Source organism: Mauremys mutica, chromosome 11, assembly GCF_020497125.1.
Source record: "Mauremys mutica isolate MM-2020 ecotype Southern chromosome 11, ASM2049712v1, whole genome shotgun sequence".
In the NCBI taxonomy this organism is placed as follows: Eukaryota; Metazoa; Chordata; order Testudines; family Geoemydidae; genus Mauremys; species Mauremys mutica.
Window position 1 is genome coordinate 3732551 of NC_059082.1, and position 24594 is coordinate 3757144.

Here is a 24594-nt window from a genome sequence, read left to right on the forward strand (position 1 = left end):
CCCAACCAGAATCCTGAACGAAAGAGGCTCACTCAGCTTTTGCGAGGTTTGTTCGCCAATGGCTCCCTCAGTCTCCTTATGGTTCTGTGTCTCCCTTTTCTCTTGCATTTCTCCTGGCTTTGGTTGCACCCCTGCGGTCCCTGGGAACGACCGAAATCTCCCCAAATTTGAGTGGTCTCCCCGAGGCGTGGCCAAGATGGAACCAAGTGTGCAGAGTAAAGCAGTGACAGGGTCCTGTTGGAAAAGGCTAACAAGCTGAGTGATGACAAAACTGCAACTAACTGCCCTAAGAGCAAACAAACTGCTTGTCAGTTCATGCCTGCCTGGGCTCTAAGAACAGGCATTTTCAGGCTTTGTGCTACGATGTTCTAAACTAGCCGAGTGGAAGAAACTCTAATTCATGCTTTGATGTCAGTTTGGACACAGACAAACAAGCTTATTTACTCCATCAGGCACTTAACCCATTCCTAAAGTGCCGACGGTGAGCCCTCGAGATCAGAGCTGCATCTCTGTGCTCCCCGCTCAGGCTGAATCGCACGCTCCTCGGACCAAGTTTGTTCTTCACACTTGTCTGTCTGCTAAGGCCACTTTGTGCACACTGGCCTCAGCACAGCCTGAGATGCTCTGCAGAGATTTCTCCTGCCCAAGGGAACTCTCTGCTCCACTAAATCTGTCAGAGGTGGCTGTGTTGCAGGGTGTGTGTGGTGGGCTGCAGACGGTCTAGGGGTGGGACGGAGCTCTGCGATGACTGATCCTCCGCTAGCATAAGGTAGCTTTGCACAGGGGCAGCTCTGTCTTGCGCCCGGGCCACTCGACTGTAAACCAGGCTTCCTGTGGCCACCGCTCTCCACTATAGAGAATCTGGCCAGTGGGTTTATTTTCTTGTAATGTTTCTTATCAGCCAACTGATAGTATTTAGAGATAGGCCAGAGCCCTGGACCCTGGACCTCTGGGGGCTCAGAAGCCAAACCCTGATAAAGATCTGAATTTTGTTCCCAGGCGGAATCAAAACCCTGGCACTGAAAATCCCCAAACGGGGGCACTTGGACTCTGGATGTGTATTTCTCTGCTGTAAGCCGACAACTCACTAGGCTGCCTCACAGAACTGTAGGTGCTGGTAAATATTTTGACTCCACAGAGCTAAACTGAGTCAGAGTCAAATAAAAATATCCCGCTTTAACCCCCATGTACTAGTCTGGAAGGGACACAAATGCTCAAGCCTCAGGGCACAGCCTAACTTTTAAGTGACAGGGGTCAGGACGAAACTTACTCTGCGAGCAGGTTACTCCATAATTACTCCCTTGGGGGTTTCTTGCACCTTCCTCTGAAGCACCTGGCACTGGCCACTGCCCGAGGTGGGATACCAGACTGGATGGAGAACAGGGCTGATCCACCCTGGCAACTCCCATGTCCCTAGTCCTTTATGAAGGTCTGTCCATAGCTATCAAGGGGCAGTAAACTCCTAGAACTGGTGCTGACCCACCCTCCCCTTAAAGTTTCCACATTTCCTCCCCCAAATGGGAGCTTTATTCTTCATGATGGGGGCATCCTACCCCAGTTGCACACCATGCACATAAGAGAAGCCGGAGTGATTATTTTTGCTCAGACTGGGACTCAGCTGGAGATGCTGGACAGCAGGTTCAGCTGAACACAAACATGCTTTATTTATGGAGCATGTTTAGACCATGCTTGGGGCAAAGACAGTACATTTCCCCACATACAATCCGAGAGGAAGGTAAGTATGAGGCATGCACCAGCAATTACAGAAGCAAACACCTAGACTACACCATAAATCACCTGCAGGAGGAGGATTCTAATCACCTCTCTCCAGGCTATGGAGAAAGGCAGCGATGGACAGAAAGAGATTATTAAAAATTTTCTTTGAAAAATCTGAAGTTGAAGTGTTCACAGTGAGCCTTGACCACCTTGGCAAGAGCTGGAGACCCGCAGAAGAAGACTTGGACTTTCCCTTTATTTTCCTCTGCCATCTTGTGGAACACCTGACACAAAACAAAAGCAGAGAGAAGAAAAGAACAAGGTGAGGTCTGTTTTAGCACCTCGTGTGAACACCATTAACGTGCCCTTGGTTCACTAGATCTCTTCCACCACAAAGCTAAGCAGGTGGCACAAAGCACCACCTAGGGAGGTTCCTTTCATGGGTGGCCGTTAACAATTGCTAGAGAGGGTAGCTTGTTTCCTGGGCATGGATAAGGTGATGATGTAACATCGTCTTAAACAGTAGACATGAAACTTGAAGCTGCCATCAAAGAAGTCCCATAGAGTTCCCACTTCAAGAGTCACCAGAAACCCTGACTCCTCAGGCATCGTTTTCAGCTCCGTGCTCAAGCAAAGCTCCCGTTGCCTCTAACAGGAACCTGCCTGGTTGAGGAGGCAGAGATTGGGCCAGGAGTCCCAGACTGACCACACTGGCACCATTGTAAATACACACACCCCACTGACTACTCTGGAGTTACTCCAGCATTACCCTGCTCAGGGTGCTTGTGGTGGGTGCACACAGAAGCAGTTTGTTAATTGGGTTTCAAGGATCGTTACCTTGCTCCAGTCAGGGCGGCCTGGTTGGGTTCTGGTCCTGAGTCCTGTGATAGAGTCTTTCTTTTCCTTCTGAGCCAGCAGATCTAAAGCCATCTGCAGACCAATAGCCTTCATATCGTTCTTACTAAGAGCTGAAGTCATGTACATGTGCATCTCTAAAAAATGGCCTGTACATTTAAGGGAAAAGCAAAGTGACAGCTGAGCATCTGGAGTTCAGCTTGTTAATGCAGAATTACTGACCGAGGCAGGCTCAAAACACATTGCCACCAAAACCTCAGCTAGGAGAACACCTGCCCCTGGGGAAATAGGTGGAACAACATGTCACTTCAACCAGACAGACTCTCTTTTGGTCTAGACACCAGCCTGATGTTCTAGGCCCCCTCCTCCAGGTAGGAGAGTCTCCCACCAATTCGCAGACCCCCAACTGTGTCTTCCTCGTGTTGCTTGTGGAGAGAAGGTGCTGCCTCTGGAAGTGCAGACTGTATGTGGTCGGGACACGTTATCAGAAGAGCAGCAGCAGCTGTAGCACCAAGTAGCAAAGCAGGATTATTTAGTGCCAGTGCCCAAGGCAGCTGAGGCTTCCCACCCAACCATTCGCACAGAGTTCTCCTGCCAGGAGCAGGCCAGTCCAAGCAGGGGAAGGAGTGTGGTGGCAGCAGTCAGACCAAGGGTACCTGGGCCATATTTAAGTCTGGCCCAGGAGTGCCTCCCTGGTAAGAACCCGCCGAGAGCCTGTGGAACGTAGCCTCAGTGAGCTTTGATGGAGCCAGGATTGGGACACAATGGTTGCAGCTCATAAATCCCCCCCAGCTGCCTCTTTCCCTGTATTTGCAGATGGGCCTATGACAAGACAATAGGGACAATGCAACATTCTACTGTGTTACTAAAGACACTTGCACTCTGCGGCGGGGCATGTGTCACGGAGGCTGAGGTCAATGGTATTCATACATGCCCACTGGAATGGGTGAGGGAGGGATTCTCTAGTGCCACCTGGCTTCCACTTACCTTCCGGTTCCTCATCAGCCTGGTCCATTTCCAGCTTAGTGAGCAGGCTGACAAACCACTCAAAGGACTTCTGGTCTCGGTTGATCCAGATGAAGTCAACCTGAAAGCACAGGTTTTGCTTTGGTGATAGTGAGCCGCACGGTTTCATGCCAAACTACGAATCAGTCGACTTGTTGGTGTTTGTGCCTTTTAGAGCCCCGGCAGCCCCCTCTTTGCAGACTGGCAAAGCGACAAGGCCCCAGTCCCCAGCGGCGCTCAGTCACAATAGACAAGGGACAGACAGGCTTGAGACAGAGCCAGGTTCTAATTCTGTCTCTGCCTGGGCCTTTATACCATGTTCAGCACCGTGGGATCTGGTGAAGGAGCAGAGTCCCACAGATTGGGCCAGTTCAGCCTGAGCAAATCCACGTAGCTTCACTTACTCTACTGGGGCTCTGCCAACTTATACCAGGAGAGGTCAGACCCATTGCCTGGGGGAGTGGGGTATTCAAACCTGTGTTAAAATTGTAAACTGTCCCTTTTAATTTTCAGGGGTTTCCCTGCTACTGCTTGCAGGCATGAGAGGTCTATAGGGAGGCATGCAATCTGGGAGCAGCAGTCAGTCTGCAAACAACCAGCCTAGAGCAAAGTGGGGTAAACTGTCCTCGCTGCCTTAGGGAGCAGCCTGCTTTGTCTCTCTCTGTTCTGGATTCTAAGAAATAAAGTTGTGTTACACTGTAACCTTCCAGAAAGAGTATTTTATGTTTCTATCTAATGCCTCTGTCTGTATGCTGTGAACATAGCTCTAGGGGAGTGGTGTTTGGGCATTTATTATTTAGTAAGGGTGTATCTGAGTGCAGGACAAGGGTCTGGAGACCTCTTGGCAGAGGTGCATTGAAGAACTCAAAGACCTATAAATGATTGGATGGTTTATACCTCTTACATTATTGTTACAGTTACGACATAGGTGCCAATGGTTTCATTATGAATCTGTTGGCATCCCTATTATAATCAACTGCAGCGCTTCCAAAGGCACATTAGCCCCTCTTGACTTAAATGGCGCATTATAAGTCTCAGCCTGAGGCCAGGTCTACACCACCACTAACTTTGGTATAAACTTACATCACTCAGAGGTGTGAATAAGCCACCCCCCACCCCCAGCAACGTAAGTTGCACCGACCTAAGCGCTAATATGGACAGCACTATGACATAGCTACCATCTCTCGTGGAGGTGGATTTATTATACCGACAAGAGAGCTCTCTCCCATCGGCCTAGAGCATCCTTACCAGACCTGCTACAGCAGCGCAGCTGCACCAATGCAGCGCTTCTAGTGTAGACAAGCCCGGAGATACAGTTTCTGCACCAAAACGTAGCTTTTATTGCATTTCAAAAGTTGGTGCAGTAGTTAGACGTTGGTAAACCAGCAGATCCTCGGGCAACACAATGTGGGGCCCTGATCCGGGAAGTTGCTCTGCCCAGGAGCCCACTGCACAGAGCAGCTCACAGGATTTCCATCAGATATTTTCTACCAGCAGTCAGGTCGTCGATGGGAAGCTTTGAGTTATCCCTATAAGTAGGAGCTCACCTTTCTAAGCTTCATTTCATCATCCTTAAGGCTCTCACAGCATGAATAGCCACAGCGGGGATTGGTTTGTTTTCTCATGCGATACCTAGGAGAATGCAACACAACCCACATGTGGTAACAAGCACTGTCACCTCAGCTCTTTGGCACACTCCTCACTCCCTACTCCCAGCTCTCAGGAGTGAAAACTCTCCTTAGAAAGTCATTAGAGCTGGGCCACGTTTTTCCAAAATTCTAAATTTCAACCATTTTTTTCTAGAGTTCACCTTTCTGGCCAGCTCTAGAAAATACCCTGATCCAGCTTCTTTGCAAACTTTCTGTTCAGGTGTCGATCTCCAGGGGAGTGTCTGTCTGTCTGGAAGGACGAATTTGGTTTTAGGAACATCTTTTCACCCACCCCTAAGGACAGGGGGAAAGGACGATCTTGTGGCGAGATCACTGGACTGGCTCAGCCACAACCTTCGTGTCTGACCTCAGGCGAGTCACCTGATCTATGCTGGGCCTCAGTTCCCACCTGTACAATGGAGATAATAGCAGTTGCCTACCTCAGCAGGGCCCTTGTGAGGTTAAAATCCATTCAATGATCGTGAACCCCTCAGCTAACAATACCTAGCTCTTACATAGCATTGTTCGCCCACAGATCTCAAAGCGCTTTCCAAAGGACATCAGATCGTTATCCTCATTTTACAGATGGGGAAAACTGAGACACCGAGGCAGAGGTGCCTTGTAAAAGGTCACCCAGCAGTCCAGTGGGAGAACCAGGAATAGTGTCCAGCTAATATGGCGATGAGGTCTAGATCAGCTAGAAAAGAACTGACCCTGAACGTAACACGTAGCATGAATCTTGAAATCACTGTGTGGCTTTTATTTGGCAATGGAAGAAAAATTCCGCCTCCGTAGGTTAGTATTCATTCTACTTACAAAGCCTTAAAAAGGTACAATGCCAACCTGTACATGATGCTCTGCAAGATAGAGGCAAAGGGAGTAATGCCGATTCCAGCGCCTACCAGCACAGCATGTTCCGAGGCAAAGATCCTTCGTGTAGGTGTCCCATAGGGGCCGTCAATATAGCACTAAGAGAGAAGAAAGGCTGCAGTTTGGAGACACACAAGATACATTTGCTTCAGTTTCACAGAGACGCTTATTATTTTTTAATCTAAAATAACCCTGCATTGGCAGGGGAATGGATAGCAGCCTAGGGTCTCACCCTGCATTTTTTGCACAGCCAAAACACCCCCTGAGCTCAATAGGGGATTCAGGATTGAAGATCAGCATCTTCATGGAGCTTCTCTGCCTTTAATGGAAGTAGATGACTCTACGACCCACAAGGCAAATGCTCAGCACCCATCATGGCCTCAGAAATGTGGTCATTTCTTTGAGGGCCTAGCTGAGAGCGGAGATTGATTTGAAAGTCTGGCGTTGATGTGGGTGCTAAGCCCTTCTGAAAATCCTGGCCACTGTGCTCCTGCACCTTAGTGGGAGGTAGGCAAGTCGGGGAGCTCAGTTCTCAGCCTATGTCCATCACTGTAACTCCATGGGCTCCAGTGGAGTTTTGCTGTTTTACACCCGTCGGGGATTTTTTTCTGAAAAATGTTTCAATCATTTTAATTATTTCTCTTATTTCCAGCCCGGCGGTTTAGGCAGCGTCCAGTCTGGCCGCACAACATGAGCTAACAGAGCTGTAACTGTGAGATTTAACAGCACTTCAGCTCAGCATCGCTGGCAGAAAAGATGGACACAAGAAGCTTTCGGGGTGTGGGGGGGTTCTCCACCTGCCCAAAAATTCAGGGAGAAAACAATCAACTCAAACATTGCAAAGCAATTGTTAGGTTGGCTTTTCAGCCAGAAACAGCTGCGCTTTCTCTGTTTGGTGTAGACGCAGGGCCGGGAAAGTGCTCTGGCACCAGCCAGTCACACCCCACACCAGGGCCGTCCTTACCCATATGCAAACTATGCAGCTGTGAAGAGCACCAGGAAATTTGGGGCACCAAATTGCCCCAGATTTCCTGGTGCCCTATGCAGCTGCATGCTGCTCCAGTGGCCAGCCTGACTCAGCCAGCCAGCAAAGCTGCCCCCGCCCCTGCTCTGCCCCACCCCGCCTCTTCCCCAAAGCCCCCGCCCCTGCTCTGCCCCAGCCCCACCCCCACTCCACCGCTTCCCCTGAGGACTGCAGCAGGGGTCGGGGTCGGGAAGTGGAGCGTCCCGGCCCCAGCCTGCTCCGTGCCACCAGCTCATGCTGGGGGGCGATTTCCTCCCTGCCCCCCCAAGCCTGCTCCTGCCCCCAACCAACCTTGGGCACAGCCCCCCACCCACAGGAGGGCCGCGTAGGGCACCGCAATGTCTAGGAATGGTGGGGCCCATAGTCAGGTGAACAAGGAGGGGAACCTGAGAGAGTAAGATTTACTTTAGCCCCAGAGTGGCACTGCTTGCGCACGTAAGGACTACTTACAAGAGAAAGGATTGACAGGCCAGAGTCCTACTGCCCTGGCTGGCTGCTGGGTCTTGCCCATGTGCTCAGGGTCTAACTGATCACCATATCTGCGGTCTGGAAGGAATTTTCTCCCAGGTCAGATTGGCAGAGCCCTGGTGGGGTTTAATCTTGGGTCATGGGTCACTTGTAGGTTTAAACTAGTGTAAATGGTGGATTCTCTGTAACTTGAAGTCTTTAAACCATGATCTGAGGACTTCAGTAACTCAGCCAGAGGTTAGGGGTCTACAGCAGGAGTAGGTGGGTGAGGATCTTTGGCCTGCAATGTGCAGGAGACCAGACTAGATGATCACGATGGTCCCTTCTGATCTTCAAGTCTATGAGTCAATGATCCTGCAACTGGCTCTGGGGTCTGTTTGCCCAGAGCCAGCTGCAGGGGAGACGCCTTAACCAGCCACGCAAAGGAGACTCTTACCTTGATATTACAAACTCTGTGATTCTCACTCAGCTTGGCAGAAACCTGTTACGTAAAGAAAACCATGTTACCAATAATCAAGCAGATGACATTGTCCTCAGAATGTATTCCGTCTTCTTGAGTATTAAAGTCACCCGTCCTCCGATGCGCCCAGAGATCTCCCGGTAATACTTATCTCCTTCTTTCCAGTTTTTCCAGATTGGCGGAGACATTCATTTGGGTTATATCATTCCTGACCTACTCATTGCACCAGGAATAAGTCAAACACAGTATTATTTTAGCACTGCAAGAGTCGCTTTCAAGGTAGGTGGCCATATACCCATTCTTCAGAGAAGGGCAACATAAAATAAAGGTTTTCCATTTACAGTCCACGTTAATAAAAATTATCATTATCCCAAATGGGAAGGCCCATAAGTTTAGAGGGAAGATTTTCAAAGGCATTAAATCTCACCCAAGATGTCTGTGTAAATTATCCAGATTGTAATTGAATCAAAGGTTGATTCAAAAATGTAAATTATTCCCACAAATCCTGCGTTCGTAGGGGATGGGAGGGAATAAGAGATGTACACGAATTTTGATCAGCTTGACAATGGTAGGAGGATCTCTGCTAACGGAGAGAAAAGATAATAGTTCAAGAGCAACAGGGAGAGAAACTCATTAAAAATGGTGCATATAAATTCTTTATCTGTAATGACTGCTCCTTCAGCTGTGACAGAATCAATATCCTGAGAGCTTTTCATATCAGATGATAAAAGCCAGTAAACGTGACTCTCCAACTTCCTAACATTAGTATGATTTATATCTAATTTTGCTTTTTTTCCCCCGTTAAAAAGAGAGCGTGTGACTCTTCGCTGATTTTAAAACGACTTCCTTTCTATTCCTTGTCTGTCTAAACTGGTCCACTAGTGACTACTGTATTACTACACATTTCAGCTTTGTAGAGGAATCTTGTCTAAAATTCACAATAAGAAATTCATTATTAAGCCACAGTCGCAAACACTGATAAAAAGCACAAGCATCATCCAGTGTCTGCCTGTGTATTATCTCAACAAAGGACAAAAGGTGAATGTCAATGGGAATTGTATGTATCCACCCATCAGAGATTATCAGGATTTGGGCTCACACTTATGTATGTGTTTTAACAGTAAACACATAAATAGTCGCACTGAAGTCAATGGGAATAGTCAGATGCTTAAAATTAAACATGTGTAGGGTTGCAGGATTGGAGCCTTATCTACCACTCAGTACAACTTGGACTACATCACCCAGGATGCACCATGGTTTCCCCTCTTGCTGAGCCACCACATGCATGACAGTCGTCTGGCTATGGAACCCAGCCCAGAGTGGAGAACGGGGATATGAGACACCCAAACTGTAACCATCCACATCAACCGTTTTATTTTTTGTGGCTAAAAACCAAAGACACTGGATTTTTTGGATATCCAGTTTTTCAATGAAAAATAAAATTTTTCAACCAAAACAAAAAAATTTTTTGCTAAAAGTATCTAAGTAAAAAAAAAGCCAACTTTCTATAAAAAAATATATATTTGATGGAAATATTTTGACCAGTCCTATTGATTCCTGAATGCAGGCCCCCCATGGCCAGCATTTACACAGTCCTCTCCTCTTACTCATCTGCGCCTATCCTAGAAGGGCTCATTCATGCCATCCAGACTCAGCCCAGAGGGGGCTGATCCAGAGCCACCTGAACCCAGTAGCCCCAGAAGCATGTAATCAATGGTAAGTTGTCTAGCCAACAAATGAACGGCCTTTACTTCTCTGACGTGCAGGCTCCCTTCTTCATCCCTTCTGGTGACGGTGAGGTCAGCAGGTTCACAGCCAGGGTACCTGGTGGCTTTGTAAGACGTCAGTTCAATTGTTTCATCCTTACTGGTGGCTACTGACGCCTCCGAATCAGAGGAGCGGAAAAGATGTTCCTAGAGCCAAATTCAAAGAAAACACTGTGAGCCATGGCACTGAGAGAGATGAAACTTTCTTCTCTTTATTGCAGGAGCCATTTGATCCATCCAGGGCTTCGCTGCTTAGGCCCCATGGCAGAAAACAACTCGAACGAGGGTTAAAAAATGTGTTGGGTCACGTGGCAGTGAGAAAGGAGGTAAGAATGCCCAACTATTTCATCAACTGTAACGAGACATGAAACTGTTGGGCATTCTTATCTCCTTTCTCACTGCCCATATTACAGGGGACAACGTCCAGGACACAGATCTTCCTGCTTTTCTTACATGCACAAATCTGATGCCACGTGGGCAGCAGAATGTCATGAGGATCGGACAGCAGTGAGATATAGAACCAGATCCCTAGCTCGTGTAAACTGGTGTAGCTCCATTCAAGTCAATGCAGCTCTGCATATTTGCACCAGCCTGGGGTCAGTCTTATTTTTTCTAGAGGGAGTGTTTCCTAATGGCTAGAGCACTGGACTGGGATGCTGGAGACCTGGGCTCTGTGCCCAGCTCTGCCACTGGCCTGCTGGTTGATCTTGGGCAAGTCACTTCATCCCATTGTGCCTCTGTTTCCCCTTCTGTAAAATGGGAAGAATGGTACTGCCCTCCTTTGTAATGCACTGCGATATCTGCTGATGAAGAAGCACTGTATAAGAGCAAGGGATTATTATTAGGCCTTTCAGATAATAGCCTGGTCTGTTTGTTTCAAGTTTCAGTACCACTCTGCTGCTTTCCAGTCACCACGAGCATGTAATTCACTTTCCATCTTGATGGCTTTTACTTTAGATTAGGGAAAATCAGCAAACCCATAAAGAATAGATAGAAAATCCCCATGAGAGAGCAGTGGGGGGGACTCCAACCTCAGCCCGGAAATGCGTTACAGCCCTATCCCTCTGCTGCACACTTCTTATATGTAGCCAGAAGCCCAGATCGGACCTACAGCACACACGCTGTTTGAGAAACAGGAAGTAGGAATAACTCTACAGGAAGACACACAATTCCAATCCGAAACGTAGAGGTGACTGTCCCAGGTGAAGCATCCGATACTGAACTCTGGGGCATATTTTAATGAGCTAGCAGAGCCCTCTGTATGTCTGATACTAGGACATCAGCCTGAGAAACCCAGACATTTCTGATTCCACAAGCAACGGGCTTTGGGGTTCCTTGTAGCAACAGAATATTCTTACTTTTTTGGGTGTCCTCAACAGGAAGAAACGAACAGCCTCCACACAGGGCAATGTGCCAGGATAAATACAGGCAGGGCCCCTCTCTCATGCCAATGCCAATGTCACCATCCCCAACTGGCACTGCCTAGTGGCAGCAGCAGCAAGCACTATGGTACCCTACCACATTTCACAGAAAAGCAAACTAAAGGGCACTCCTATTTTAAACTACAAAAAGTGGTTCATAAAAATAATCCCCGTCCATGACAAACCTGGGTCCATTTGTGGTACCTCTGCTTTCTTACATTTCTCATTAGCCGTTTAGGCTCCTGGCTGAGTGGTTCAGGCCACCTGAAATATTCATAGAGTCTGTTGGTCCATTGTCCTCGTGATCTTATATGCAGCCAGATGGTATCTGTGAAATGAAGGCAGACGATGGTGAAATAAGAAAGAGCCTTGTATAAATATTCTGATGTGAGAATCAGACAGCTGGACTGAAACTTTCTCCAGGCAAGAAGCAGAGTGATATATTTTTAAATCAACAGGCCAAGTTAATGTCTCAGTTACACCAGTGAAAATCTAAAGGAATTTCTATTAAGTCCAGTGCAGTTACCCTGGACTTCCTGGAGAACAGATTTTGGCCCAGCATTTAAATTAAGGCTGAATTCCAAGCTTTCAGAAACACCAGAGGGAGTAACAAGGCTGCTAAGGAAAGCTAACCAAATAAATGCTCTGGCCATTTCAATTAGGTCAGTCATCCAGTATATCAGCTGCAGTCGCAGGATCCGTACATCAGATGACACATGTTATCCCTAAGATAGTCAGCCCCTTTCTGAGAACGGAATACACAGCAGTGTTTCTCTAATTGCAGGGAAATACGTGATTTGGAGGAGACAGGTTTTTTGCCCTTGATTTTGCTCAGAGAAGCCACATTTCCCATGATTCCACACAAGGGGGAGGGGCCGAGCTGCAGGGCAGGTGGAAATGTTCCCTTTTAGCAGGGAACAGGGGAAGCAGAGGTCGGAGGCAGCTGCTGTGAAGTTATGCCCGTCTGCTTCTCCTTCCAGAAGTGTGGAGCTCGTGTCTGCTGGGCGAAGATGATGAGGTGGAATACAAGTCCCAGCTCAGCACAGGGAAACCAGACACTAGACTGGCAAAGAGCTTCCTTTCTCATGTGATTTAAAACCAAACAAACCAACACACCTGCTTCTCGGCATGCCACAGCTAGAGCGCCTAATTAAATGATTCTTGGATATTGAATCAGCTGCTTCAAATGTAGCCCATTTGCTGCAAAATCTCTCTGCACCATACCAAATGGTCTCTATCTGCTATTTTATCATTCTAGCCTTTTTGTAAGTAACCATTCCGATTAAACAGCAAAATGGCGCAGTTCTGGTGTCCAGTATAACCACATACCTTGTTGTTCAGGAGCGCTGCTAATGGTGAAAGGATGCCACTCGTACTTCGCAATCACTGGGATATTCAGGTAAATGTAGTCTCCAGGCTTGTAGTGGAAAAACTGTGGCCTCTTAATCACAAGATGAGTCACCTTGATTGAAATGAAAAGCCGAGAGGGCGAGAATCTCTCTGCACACAGGAAAACCCTGCAGACTGTACGTTATTCTAAGCCTTTTCCACTGACATAGCTTCTCCAGAGCACAACAGCCTCCAATTTTGTGCCTGCAGTTCTGAGCATGCAAATACCTGTGGGCATATTTTACAGCATGCAGGTGTCTAGCTACCTCTCTGTTGGCACGGCCAGGCCCTCTCAACTGCAGAGGTGTGACCTATATCTGCTCCAAGCCTGCTTCCCTGGAGAGGCCTCTGGGAACGGGTTCCCAGGCACTGGCCTTTGTGTCAATGTTTGCTGAAAAGGTCCTGTTAATGCAGACAGAGGATTGCACCATACAGATCGTTTCTTTATCAGACCAGTCAGGATGCAGCTCAAGAGAACGTCTTGACTGGCCAAATGCTAAAGCATGATTTTGTGCCATTTGTTGTGCTTTTCACATTGGCTTGTGAGCAGTGACCCCAAAGAAGGGTCCTTAGACTCTTTAGACACTTAAAATAGACTAATGAATGCTCTGGGCTATATAACATAAGGACCACTCTTGCACCAGCTGAAAGAATAATAACCCCTAGCTCTTACCAGCAGATCTCAAATCACTTTACAAGAGGATCAGTATCCACATGTTACAGAGGAGAAACTGAGGCACAGGAACTGGCCCAATGTCTGGTGAATAGAGACAGGAATTGAACCCAAATCTCCTGAGTCCCATGCTGGTGCTTTACTACTATGCCACGCTGCCTCCCTATTTGAGCATTGTCATTTCTAATTTCCATGAGTCTCTGGAATGCTGCCATTCCAGCATGCTGCCATAATACACAGTAGACAATCATCTGAGTTTGTCTTTTTAATACCTCTTTTGTCTCTCTTTTCCCCTGGGTCACATATAAATAGTTGTTATTACACAGTGCTTTTCACCAGAAGCGCAAAGCACTTTACAAATGCCAAAAGCGCTCCCGTGAAGTGGGACGAGGATTTTTATCCCCATTTTAGGGAATAGGAAAGTGAGGCAACGAGGGGTGAAGAGACTTCCCCAAGGTCATGCAACAAGTCAGCGGCAGAGCTAGGAATAGACCCCAATAAGCTCGATTTCCAATTCTTTATTTCACATCTCACCCCAGCCCCAGCGGTATTTTTAAAACGTATTCTCATAAGTGGGCGTCCTTGGATCACTTTGGGAACAAACCTTCGATGGCAGGAGGTTGATTTCCACGATGTACAGCCCCCCCATGCGTGACACAGCAATGCCAATTGTCTTCTCCACCACGAACAGAAATCCAGGAACCACAAACCATTTCCAAAAATTAGGCCCATGGAGGACTAACAACGCCCAGATGGAGATGTAGGACAGATGAGTCCAGTAGAAGACCTGCAGGTCACAATAATAATGGATCACTGGGGATACTGGCCTGTCATCGGTGATGAATAGTAAGAGAGACTAATGAGGGCAGTGGTGGCAAAAGATGCAGCCCAATTGTGGCTGTAGTTCAGGTAAAGTGTCACTAGTTTTCCATCATTTCTTTTCATTGTTATTTCTAGGCACCAGGTACAGTAAGCTCCAGCTCGGCTTCCCAGCCCAGCCAACAACGGCCGTGGACAGGCATGAGAAACCAGTCGTTCTTAGCAGTAGGGGGCCAGATGTAGCTCTCAGTTATACTGGTGTCAATGTGGAACCTCCGGGGACTTCAGCGTTGCCATTCCTGGCCAACACAAGAGTAACTGAGGTCAGAACCTGCCCCGAGAGGCCCCTGGATTTATACAGGTGTAACTGAGAGGAGTAACTGAGGCCCTATTGCAAGTCTCAACATTCCTCCATTTCACTTGAAGAGGCAAATAAGCCTAGGGACCATGTTATCACACAGGCCCCCATGGAAGAGAGGGCACACTACCTCCGTGGTACTGGGGGCCGTGCTTCCCAGACGGAGGGTCTGAGCGGGGCTCTGTGAAGATCTGGTGGTTGTGCACAGGAAGTTGGTGCCAGACACAGAGTAAAGCAAAGCCCTTGTAAGCCCCTAAAGCACTGAACGCCCATCTGCGTTGGGCGGCTTTGCAGACAAGGAGCCAATTCCTGCACTAACCGCCCCCGTGCAGTGGGATGAGAGTTCTTAACTTGGCCTTGCGAGGGATGCAATTACCTGAGTTTGTCTGAATTGCTGGGTTTTATTTCTTAACCCATTAAAGTGCTTTGTTCCCCACCCACCCCCTGCCCTTGTGAGCAGGTTTTTCCAGCTGTCTTTCTACATAGGAGTTTGGCTGCATGGGATTCAGTTAAATGACCCTCTAAGATCAGCTACCAGTTTACTCAGTGCCGCATGGAGAGGGACTAACACGTTCTCATCGTGCTGCAACTGGAATCGCTGTGGAAAGAAATGCATGAAAATGACCCTGCAGAAAAGGGATGCAGAATGGGAGACACTGGAGCATGTATGACTGCGCTGTAACGAAGGGGGAACAAGCAAAACCAAACCCCACTTGCAGGGTGTAGCTGGGGAGTACCTCAAAATGGCCGCTCTTCCGGACAAAGGTGCTGGAGCACACTAGCATCACGCAGATGAGGAGCTGCAGTGCAATCCCAGTGATGGAGGCGCTCCCGTGAATCCAGCCAATCCCGGGCCGAGTGGTGAACAGATATTCCCAAAGCGCGGGGCGATCCCGGGTCTGAGTCAGCCTGACTAAACACAGAGAAACATGGGGCTGCGGAGCAGCAGCGGCCAAGGGGATTAGCGCTTTCCACAAGAAGTACAGGATCAACAAGGGGAGACTGGGCGTCCCAATGTGAACTCCTCAGAGCTGCGGGTCCCTGATCTGTTCATTTGTCTGTAAAATGCCACGCACACCTCGGATGCAGGGTAACTCAGAGGTACATAACGATGACAACAACAAGGGGCCCCTGTACCAAGGTCTCCCATAGAGTAATATTAACCCTTCTTTGACCAAAAAAGCTTCGAGGGCAATGGAATACAAAGCAATCCTTCCCCTTCCTGGGTTGTGGTCCTGGGAGCCCATGGCACTAAACCTGTTTTCTTTGTCTTGGAGCCAGCGTTCCAGTTGCAATCATGTCTCCTTTCTTTGTATTTATTAATAAAAAATATTATTTATGAAAAAAAACCCTACTTCCCACCCTCCCACAAAGTGCCTCAGGGGTGCCCTTATAAATCAGAGGAAGTTGAAGTCGGGATTTCTGACTGATTTGTCCTAAAGCAGGATCATATTCCACAACTCACTCCAAACATGGGTTGTCAGCAGGGACTGAACCCAAAACCTTGAGCTACAGAGAAACTCCATTAGCTGGTAACAGTAGAAAGCTCTTAACCTCATACTGGGGGGAAGCCACTAGAGGGGGACAACGCACAATGAACCAGTGGATTACGTACAGCTCCAATCCCTTCCTGTCTCACATACACTTCTACCTTGGTTGAAACCTTACACAATTAGCAGCAATGGGAAGAGTGAAAGTAAAATGCTGAGCTGATCTTACAAGCGACATCTGCCTTAAATCCATTGCTCAAACTTTTGAAAGCTGAACCCTCCCTTTAGGAATATGGAATCAATTTTGTCCCTTCAGTCTCACCATATCTAATTAAAGGCCTGCTCTTGTTAAATGTATACATCTCCTATGCCCCCCATGCCCTCCCCCAGATAGTCCTTAGAACCCCCCTCTACTTTAGGACATGCTGGAGCAAGCTTTACAATTCTTCCTTTCTTTTCTGACACCCTTTGAGGTGCAGCTAAATAGTTAAAGAGGCTGACATTTAAAGAAGCTTTATTATTGATATCCAAAATGACTGGGGCAAATCACACCTCAGAGCTATTGTTTTAGGCTCTCTGCAGACTCAGGCAGATGTCGCTACATCAGTTACACTCAGGGCAGTTCCCTGTATCAGAGCTATTGTCTCAGGATCTCTTTAATTCAGGTAGAACAAGGCTACTTTGGTTATCCGAGGTCATGTTTTGAACGGTTTCTTTGCAACCATAACACGTAGGGACCAACCTTTTCGTTAAATAAAAGTTCAGACCCTGGAGAACAATGAAGAGGTTTGTCTGCACCCTGCTGGCTGGTCCTTCACATGCCCGTTCTCCCCTCCCCAGAGGGTGAACCCCATTCTTTAGGAAACGCTGCTTTATCAAGTCTGTATTTAATGTAGATTTCAATCCTTGCTTTTTTAGTAGCTGATGTTCTTTATAGTTAGAGGGGTTGGCATTTTCCATTTTAATAACTGATGGGTTTTCCTCTTTAGATCACTCAAGCTTTGCAGGGTACGTTAGAAGAATGGTTGCATGAACAAAGCATAATGCAAATAAAAGAATCATGGCAATTATTGCAATTATGGGCAAGCAGAGGATTTACTACTCACCAAAGTTCCCCACATGTGCTCCGGTGTGAACTGCTGTCAGAGCCCCCACCACATACCCCACGAGCTGGTGGAAGATGACGTTTTGGTCTAGTGGGAAAACTTTCGCAACCCAGGTAGCTCGCAACCACGTCAGGCAACGGCGCAGCATGAGCACCTTTGAAAACCAGACGACAGTGATAGTCACGCCTCGCTGTTACCGCCCTTTCCATCAGGACACAGAGCCATTGAGTTTAAGGCCAGAAGGGACCATCAGGTCATCTGGTCTGACCTCCGTGTATCATAGCCCCTAACTCCACCCAACACACTTACTTCAAAGCCCTTTGCTAACGTGAGTGAGTAACATCATCCTGACAGGACAGAAGGGCAAACCAAGGCCCAGAGATGTAAAAAGACTGGCCCAGCGTCACAGTCAGGACTTGAACACAACTCTCCTGAGTCCCAGCCCAGTGCTCTTCTCATGGGGCCATCCTACCCACCTTTACCTTTGAGTAAAAGCTAAAGAAGACTGGAGGGATGTCTGTGTGCTGGCTGCTCTGGGGCGAGGCCAGTCCTGGTTTTACTTGCTCTCGCAGAGCTCACATCCTTCTTCCTGTTTGCTATTCTTTAACTTTTTATTTTTAACTTCAATGGTCTGAATCTCGGAAATATTCCCCAGCGAGTGACACAACCACGCGTTCCATTTCCTTATTTCATTAATAACTTGGATAATGGAGTAGAGATTAGGCTTATACAATTTGTGGGTGACACCAAGTTGGGAGGGGTTTCAAGCTCTTTGGAGGGCAGGATTAGAATTCAAAACAACCTTGACAAATTGGAGAATTGGTCTGAAATCAACAAGATGAAATTCAATAAAGACAAAGGCAAAGTACTTGTCTTAATGATTGCCAACATTTGCCCTTTTGAACATAAGCAAAGCAAAACTGCTGCATGCCCCCGTCGAAAAAGCAAGCATTACAGCAAGAATCCTCTCTCCCTTAGAAATCCTGTCTCCTGAGTGCAGGTGGGGTGGAAGGGAATAACTGGCCAGGTGATAGTACTGCTGGAAAGAGTCTGGGGGTTGGCGTGGATCACAGATTGAATGAGAGTCAACAATGTGATGCAGTTGCAAAAAAGACTAATATCATTCTGGGATGTATTTACAAGAGTGTCATATGTAAGACGGGAGGTAATTGTCCCTTCTCTACTCAGCCCTTGTGAGGCCTCAGCTGGAGTTCTGCATCCACCTCGGGGCACCACATACAAGGAAGGATGTGGACAAATTGGAGAGAGTCCAGAGGAAAGCAACCAAAATGATCAACAGTTTAGAAAACTTGACCTGTGAGGAAAGGTTAACAAAACTGGGCATGTTTAGGCTTGAGAAAGGAAGTCTGAAGGGAGATCTGAGAACAGTCTGCAAATACGTTAAGGGCTGTTATAAAGAGCACAGTGATCAATTGTTCTCCATGGCCACTGAAGGTAGGACAAGAAGTAATGGGCTTAATCTGCAGCAAGGAAGATTTAGGTTAGATATTAGGAAAAACTTTCTAACCATAAAGGTAGTTAAGCTCTGGTCCAGGGTCCCAAGGGAGGTTGTGGAATCCCCGTCACTGGAGGTTTCTAAGAACAAGTTGGACAAACCCCTGTCAGGGATGATCTGCTTGGTCCTGCCTCAGCGCAGAGGGCTGGACCCAATGACCTCTCCAGGTCACTTCCAGCCCCACATTTCTACGATTCCATGCTTCACTCTTCTAGAGCGCCTGCTACGCAAGCACTACCCACAGCCCCTTGTGACTGATTCATGAACCCTCCCACAGCGCCGGGAGGGAGGTGTGACTGTCCCCATCTGCCAGGAGAGGCACAGGACTCACCCCAAGGAACGTGCAGTTGAAGTTCAGACACTGCCCGCAGCCTTTCGCCACCATGACCCAGCCCCCGAGAGGCGCGTGCCGCAGAGCAGCCCAGGTGAAGAGCAGGGTATTCAGGCACAGGTAGCCGCCTATGGAGAGCAGCTTGCTTCTGTTGTTGTGCCAGTAGGCTGGGGTTAAGTAGCGCGGCGTGTGGCTCTTCTGTTCGACTGCCGGGGGCTTTAGCCAGTTCGCGGCACTGTTGGAAAGGGAGGGAACATGAAGGGAAGAGGTTTGTTACGAAGCAACCAGCTCCAACGCTCTGCAGCTGTGAGAAGAGCACTGGGAAAGGTGGGGGAGGTGGGGGCCCTGCACCCACTCTCCAAGGGGAACTCGCAGGGGTGCCAGTGGCAACAGCTGCAGGATGCTTTCCTTTGGGTTTCGACTGCAGACAGCATTCCTGCCGGTGCAGGCCCCTGAATCAGCACATACCTCTGCCTATGGCAAGCTCCTTTCCCAACCAACCTCCCTGCCCCCAGACTCGACTAAGTCCCTGGCCATACCATCAAACAGCCTCCAGCTCCAGCTTACAACCAGCTAGATATTAACCCATCCGGATGGGTCATCGAGCAGGGGGCAGCTGTCAAATACATGGGCAGTGTCCCAGACGGGGCTGGAGGAGGCTTGTAAGATGTGGACGCTTGTATAGCAGCAACGGCTGCCATGTTTGGGGCTCTTCAGCGGCCTTTGTGGGGAAGTCGTGACATCACGTTTGCTACAAAGCTGCAGATCTACGGAAGCCCAGTTACATCAACTCTGCTGTATGGACGCGAAACATGGGCGCAGAGGAGGGCTGAAGGTCACCGGATTGACGTGTTCAATTCTCGTTGTCTCCTGCTCCATGTCAAATGACAGGACAAGCTCAGCAACAGGGATATTCAAAGACAAACCCAGCAACCGCCTCCATCAGCGGTTTCAGCGGCTTGGCTGGTATGGACATATTATTAGAATGGAAGACAAACGAATTCCAGATGTGTATGTACCAAGGAATGCTGCTACACGGCCAGTGACCATGAGGGCACCAAAAGCTTCAGTGGTGCAAAAAGATTGCCAGTGCTGGAGAGAAACCAAATATACAATCAGACCACCTTAAACATCTTGCCAGAGATCGATCCGGGTGGCATGAATTTGCAAGAAGGCCATGTCCCTTTGGGATTTGCCAAGATGATGATGATGACGACTCCATGCCCTCACATGTTGGTGCTGGTCTTCCTCCGGGCTGCAGGGAACAGACTGCAGCCACTTTGCACCACCTTGAGCATATCATACCTCTGGGACCCTCTGGATGGACTGAGAGCAGTAAAAGCAGTATAAATTCTGGGTGCATTTGGCCTGAGCTCTTGGTTTACCGACTGGAATGTCCCCTGGGCTGCTCTGCTCATGCAGTGCACCACTGGCTCCTAGATGAATCAGGATTGGAGGAGGAGGATTTGGATAAAGTTACTGGAACATAAATCCTCCTTCCCATGGGCTGTCATGGTCACAAAAGTGGAAAGTGGGAGCCTACAATAAATGGACAGCTGGAGGCACCCTGAAGTCCCAACTTCTTGAAGCACAGAAAGTGGAAAGGCAGCTGTAAGCCACTAACAGGAGGAAACCAAATAGGTGGAGATGATGTGCCTACATCATTCCACAATGCCGGAGAAGGGCCAACGTCCCTCACTTAGTGCTGATTAGGTGGAAGCAGGAGATTCGCCTTATGGAAATAAGAGTGAGAGGTATCCCATGGGGCTCCTCGCATTCTGAAGGCATCTCCACTGAAGAATCCATTGATAGAGGGGCACTATCCTGAAAGATACTGCTACCCTCGGCTCTCGGTGGGCCTTTAATTGTACAGATTAGGAGGAGAGTCTGTTGTGATGTCTAGAACACTACACTATTTTGCTCCCTTTCACATTCTGATGGTTCACATGGCAAGACTCTCTCCTGGCCTCTTCGCCTCCAGGCAGCGCATTTCAAAGCACACGACAAGCAGCATTTCTGAGGTGTTATCGCGCTCTTCATTTCATCAGGGGATGCTCACAGCACCTCGCAGGAGATGCGCAGGATCTTAGGCCCTTCATTTTTAAACATCATTGCCCTGTTCTGATTGTTAGTCCAGCACTGAAACAGCACAGAAACTGGTGTCCGGTTTCTCACACTGGGCATCTGTAAGCGAGTGTCACAAAAACATGCCAGCTCCCAGCTAGATGGCAGCTGCCAGCAGTAGACTCAAGCAGACCAAGTCTGTGTAGCTGGAGTACAGCACGGACGGCGTCTTGCCCTGCGAATGTTCAAGCAGCCCTGCTGTGGACAGAAGGGATTCAGCTTCCTTTAAGTGCTCTGTTTCTCAAAAATCACCCCCAGGCCTTGGACGGGATCCCAGGCCTCGTGCCCTTCCGATGGGGAAGGGTTTGGTAGATTCATGGAAGAGGGACTCTTAATCGCAAAGGGAAAAAATAAAAAGCACCCATCCGCAGCTAGGCAGCTGTGAGCATAAATAATGACATTGAAGGAGCCTGTGAAGTCAGGGAAGAGCAAGGTGCTAACAAGGGAAACGCAGTTCTAGCATACAGCGCTGGTTAGGAACCCAGAGGGGCCTGCCAAAGCTATTATACTAGGGATAAAATACCTTATGGTTAAGTTCTCCATGACCTCTGGAAAGCGTTCGAGTTCCTCCCTGAGTTCCTCAAAAGTGATGGAGCCACTGTCGTCTTTGTCGGCTGACTCAAAAAGAGCCAGCGTGAGGTCGTCCAGTTTCTCCTCTGGCAAGGATATTGCGCTCTCCTTCAGACATGATTTCAGGACGGTGCGCAGTTCATCCGGGTCAATGGAACCACTGCCTACGGTGAGCAAGAATTTACATCCGACACAGATTAAAGTAATAACATGTTTGCTCCTGTGTTACCGAGACAACAGAAGGATCTACAACAGCTAGTGAACCGGTTTATGAAAACCCTGGGTGCTTTTAGTTTTATCCTCCCCTTGAATACAGAAACAGGCTTCCTTCCTTGAACTCAGGATTGTCATTAGGAAATTGTGCCCCGAGGGTAAGGTTGGCTAATTGTTGATAGATTAGGAAAAAAATTGGTTTAATTTAGATTAAGTAGTGAGGGATCTATGTGAAACAACTATTTTGAGAGTGTGAATTCCAGTCTTGATGTTGGTGAATTCCAGTGTTCACCATTATGAAATCTACATAGACATGCTTAACTGGCTGCAAAATGTAAAGACAAATTAGCTTGGAAAGTGATTTGGTTCTTAGTTTTGTGGCCAATCCTTTAAGATCAATTAAGTCAGAGCAGAAAATACTGACAGGGCAGAACTGGGATGTTTATTTTGCTGATGTTTTCACTTTTACTAGCCTGTAGTTAAACCAACATTTCACATGTACCAAAATTTCAATATTAGACCAAACAAAAAAGCATGACCCTCAAAACTAAACCTCTTTGCAAATTTCAAGTTGCGGCAGGTATGTTTTGGAGTCAGATCCCTAGCTTCAAACCTGCCCCTGTGGTTTCGATCAAACCATTCACTATGAATAATATTTGCGAACAAATACTTTTTGTTAACAAAATACTTTTTATTGTCTTTGACTGTACTTGTTCTTCACTGAGTGTGTTTAAATACTGTGTAGAAATAATTAAAATAGACATTGGTGCAATCAGTCCGTTAATTAATCTCTTTCTGTGTACACCGAAATCAGAGGTGTGACGGCAGCGTGTGTAGACATCCCCAAGCTAGCTTTCACATAGCTTGCGCCAATAACAACAATAATGGTGCTCTGGCAGCATGGGCTAGCCACCTGAATACACATCCAGAGTCCTGCATAGACTTGTACAGCCGCGGCTTCACTGCTATTGATGGGAATGGCTACGCATGCCACAGTCGCACCTCTGATTGCGGCGTAGGCAGACCCTCTCTCTCTGGCCCAATTAATATTTAATTATTTATACTGAGTGGAACAGCTCCAACAAGACAGATTGGGAGGGAGTCACCCCATAGTCCAGTGGTGAGAGTACTTAGCTGGGAGGTGGCAGATCTGAGTTCAAATCCCTGCTCTACCTCTAGCAGAGTGAGGATTCGAATCTGGGTCTCCCACATCCTGGTGAGTGCTGCAGCCACTGGGCAATGGGGTAAAAGGAGGGTGGGGGGACCCACCTGCCCCGGCTGTATTCTGCATGGGCTCCGATACATTAGATGTGCTCTAAGGTGGTCTCTGAGCACACCAACCCAATCAGGCCCCACAAGTGAGATAGATGAAGGAAGGCCTAGTTCGGGGCTGAGGTGCGAGTGAGGTGCTGAGCCGCTTGGCAGTGTCAGGACTGAGGTGGCTGCGTGTGTGCCCCATGACAGAGACGGAGGTACCGAGGGACCTTTACAAATGGAAACATAGGGACTTAGGCAGCAGCTCTGATGATCTAACGTTTGGACTTAGGTGCCTAACGCAGCAGTGAGGTGTGTAAGTCCCCCTTGTGAATCTAGCCCTAACGGCTTGGCTCCTCTCTAGGGTACGAACATACCGACATAGCACGTACAATTGGAGCTAGTTTAATTGCTGCCTTTTAAGGGTATTTTTGAGATCTTCATCACAGATGGGGAAGATTGAAAAGTCACGGATTGCAAAGTTAAGCTTGATAGATGGTTTAGTAGTATCCATTCCCGATACTTCTCAGCCAGATTGATTTAATTCAGGAAGAGAAGTCTATGTTGTGCTGGAAGAGAACAAGGCTGGCACTACAGAATATTAGACAATGGCTTCAGCTGAGAGGTCTGATTCGTATAAATATATGCTAATGGCATGTTCCCCCACCCATCTTTAAGAAGGCGGGCGCACTCTCATGCTCAGGAAGACAGCAGCATTGATATCCAAATGACAAGTGGGGGTAAGTAAATTCTTCAGAATCTTACCATCTACATCGTAAACTTGGAAGAGGAATCTTAGCTTGTCTGTTTCGTCTCCATGTATGAGAAGGTTCAAGGCTTTGAGTAACTCATCTAAACTAATGGTTCCACTCCCATCAGAATCAAACAACGCAAAGAACCTCTCAGCAAAGAAGGACTACAGAAAGGAGAACAAATATTTCAACAACATTTGAGGGGTACTCCTTGTAGACCCAAGCCAGAACTCTTCCATTAACATCAATGGAAATTTTGGCTTAGTAAGGGCTGAATATCATGGTGATTAGCAACCTTACAAAAAACTAGTCAGACAAAAAGACTAAGACTTAAAGATGTAGCCCTTGTCTTTCACTTGTGATTTCCACCACCGCTAACAATATACGAGTGCTGTGACAATCAAAGCTCTTTGTAACCCTTCGGCATTAGCCCCTCCATTCTATTTTGAAGCTTCACTTTTCTAATTAAGACAGGATAACAACAGACCAGAGACCCATTTTAATCTGCCAGTGCTGTTCTGCACTAACTACTGACAAATGGGTGAAGTCTAATAATACTCCAGAGTCTGAGCTCACATCTGGCTACTGAACAGAAACACGGCAGATCATCAGCCAAACTCCCCTCAAGCCCCAAAGAACTTGCCTCTCTCACTTTCAGAGCGGTTTTGAATTCTTCCAAGTCAATTTCTTTATCTTCCCCAGCGATGCTTTCAAACTGCTTCGTTACCCACTCCAGCCATTGGGTGTCATCGTCTACATTCATTG

At 47.8% G+C, this 24594-nt stretch overlaps 1 protein-coding gene across 2 annotated transcripts; it reads right to left on the reverse strand.

The window, feature by feature from the left end:
* Positions 1–1628: 1628 nt before the first annotated feature.
* NOX5 (NADPH oxidase 5) lies at positions 1629–23933 on the reverse strand. Of its 2 annotated transcripts, XM_044980310.1 has the most exons (15): positions 23843–23933; positions 21564–21774; positions 18917–19151; positions 17070–17223; positions 15211–15386; positions 13901–14083; positions 12564–12696; positions 11420–11562; positions 9799–9960; positions 8024–8068; positions 6069–6193; positions 5124–5208; positions 3559–3658; positions 2554–2720; positions 1629–2000 (listed from the first exon to the last, which is right to left on the reverse strand). In XM_044980310.1, exons 2-15 carry the CDS (start codon positions 21581–21583, stop codon positions 1869–1871), a joined length of 1860 nt encoding a protein of 619 aa, XP_044836245.1. In that variant the 5' UTR covers positions 21584–21774; positions 23843–23933; the 3' UTR covers positions 1629–1868. The 2 variants fall into 2 exon arrangements, with proteins under 2 accessions (XP_044836245.1, XP_044836244.1); XM_044980309.1 differs by lacking the exon at positions 23843–23933 and having other exon boundaries at positions 11453–11562; positions 21564–21728.
* Between the last annotated feature and the right edge of the window lie 661 nt (positions 23934–24594).

What these genes read in the sequence shown, in the direction of transcription:
- NOX5 (XM_044980310.1), bottom strand. Translation starts at nt 21,583, where the DNA reads ATGGAGAACTTAACCATAAG. An exon ending in GGTACCACAAATGGACCCAG is followed by an intron (nt 9,961 to 11,419) that starts GTTTGTCATGGA and finishes ATTTGGCTCTAG; the next exon opens with GAACATCTTTTCCGCTCCTC. An exon ending in ATGAAATGAAGCTTAGAAAG is followed by an intron (nt 3,659 to 5,123) that starts GTGAGCTCCTAC and finishes CTGTGCTTTCAG; the next exon opens with GTTGACTTCATCTGGATCAA.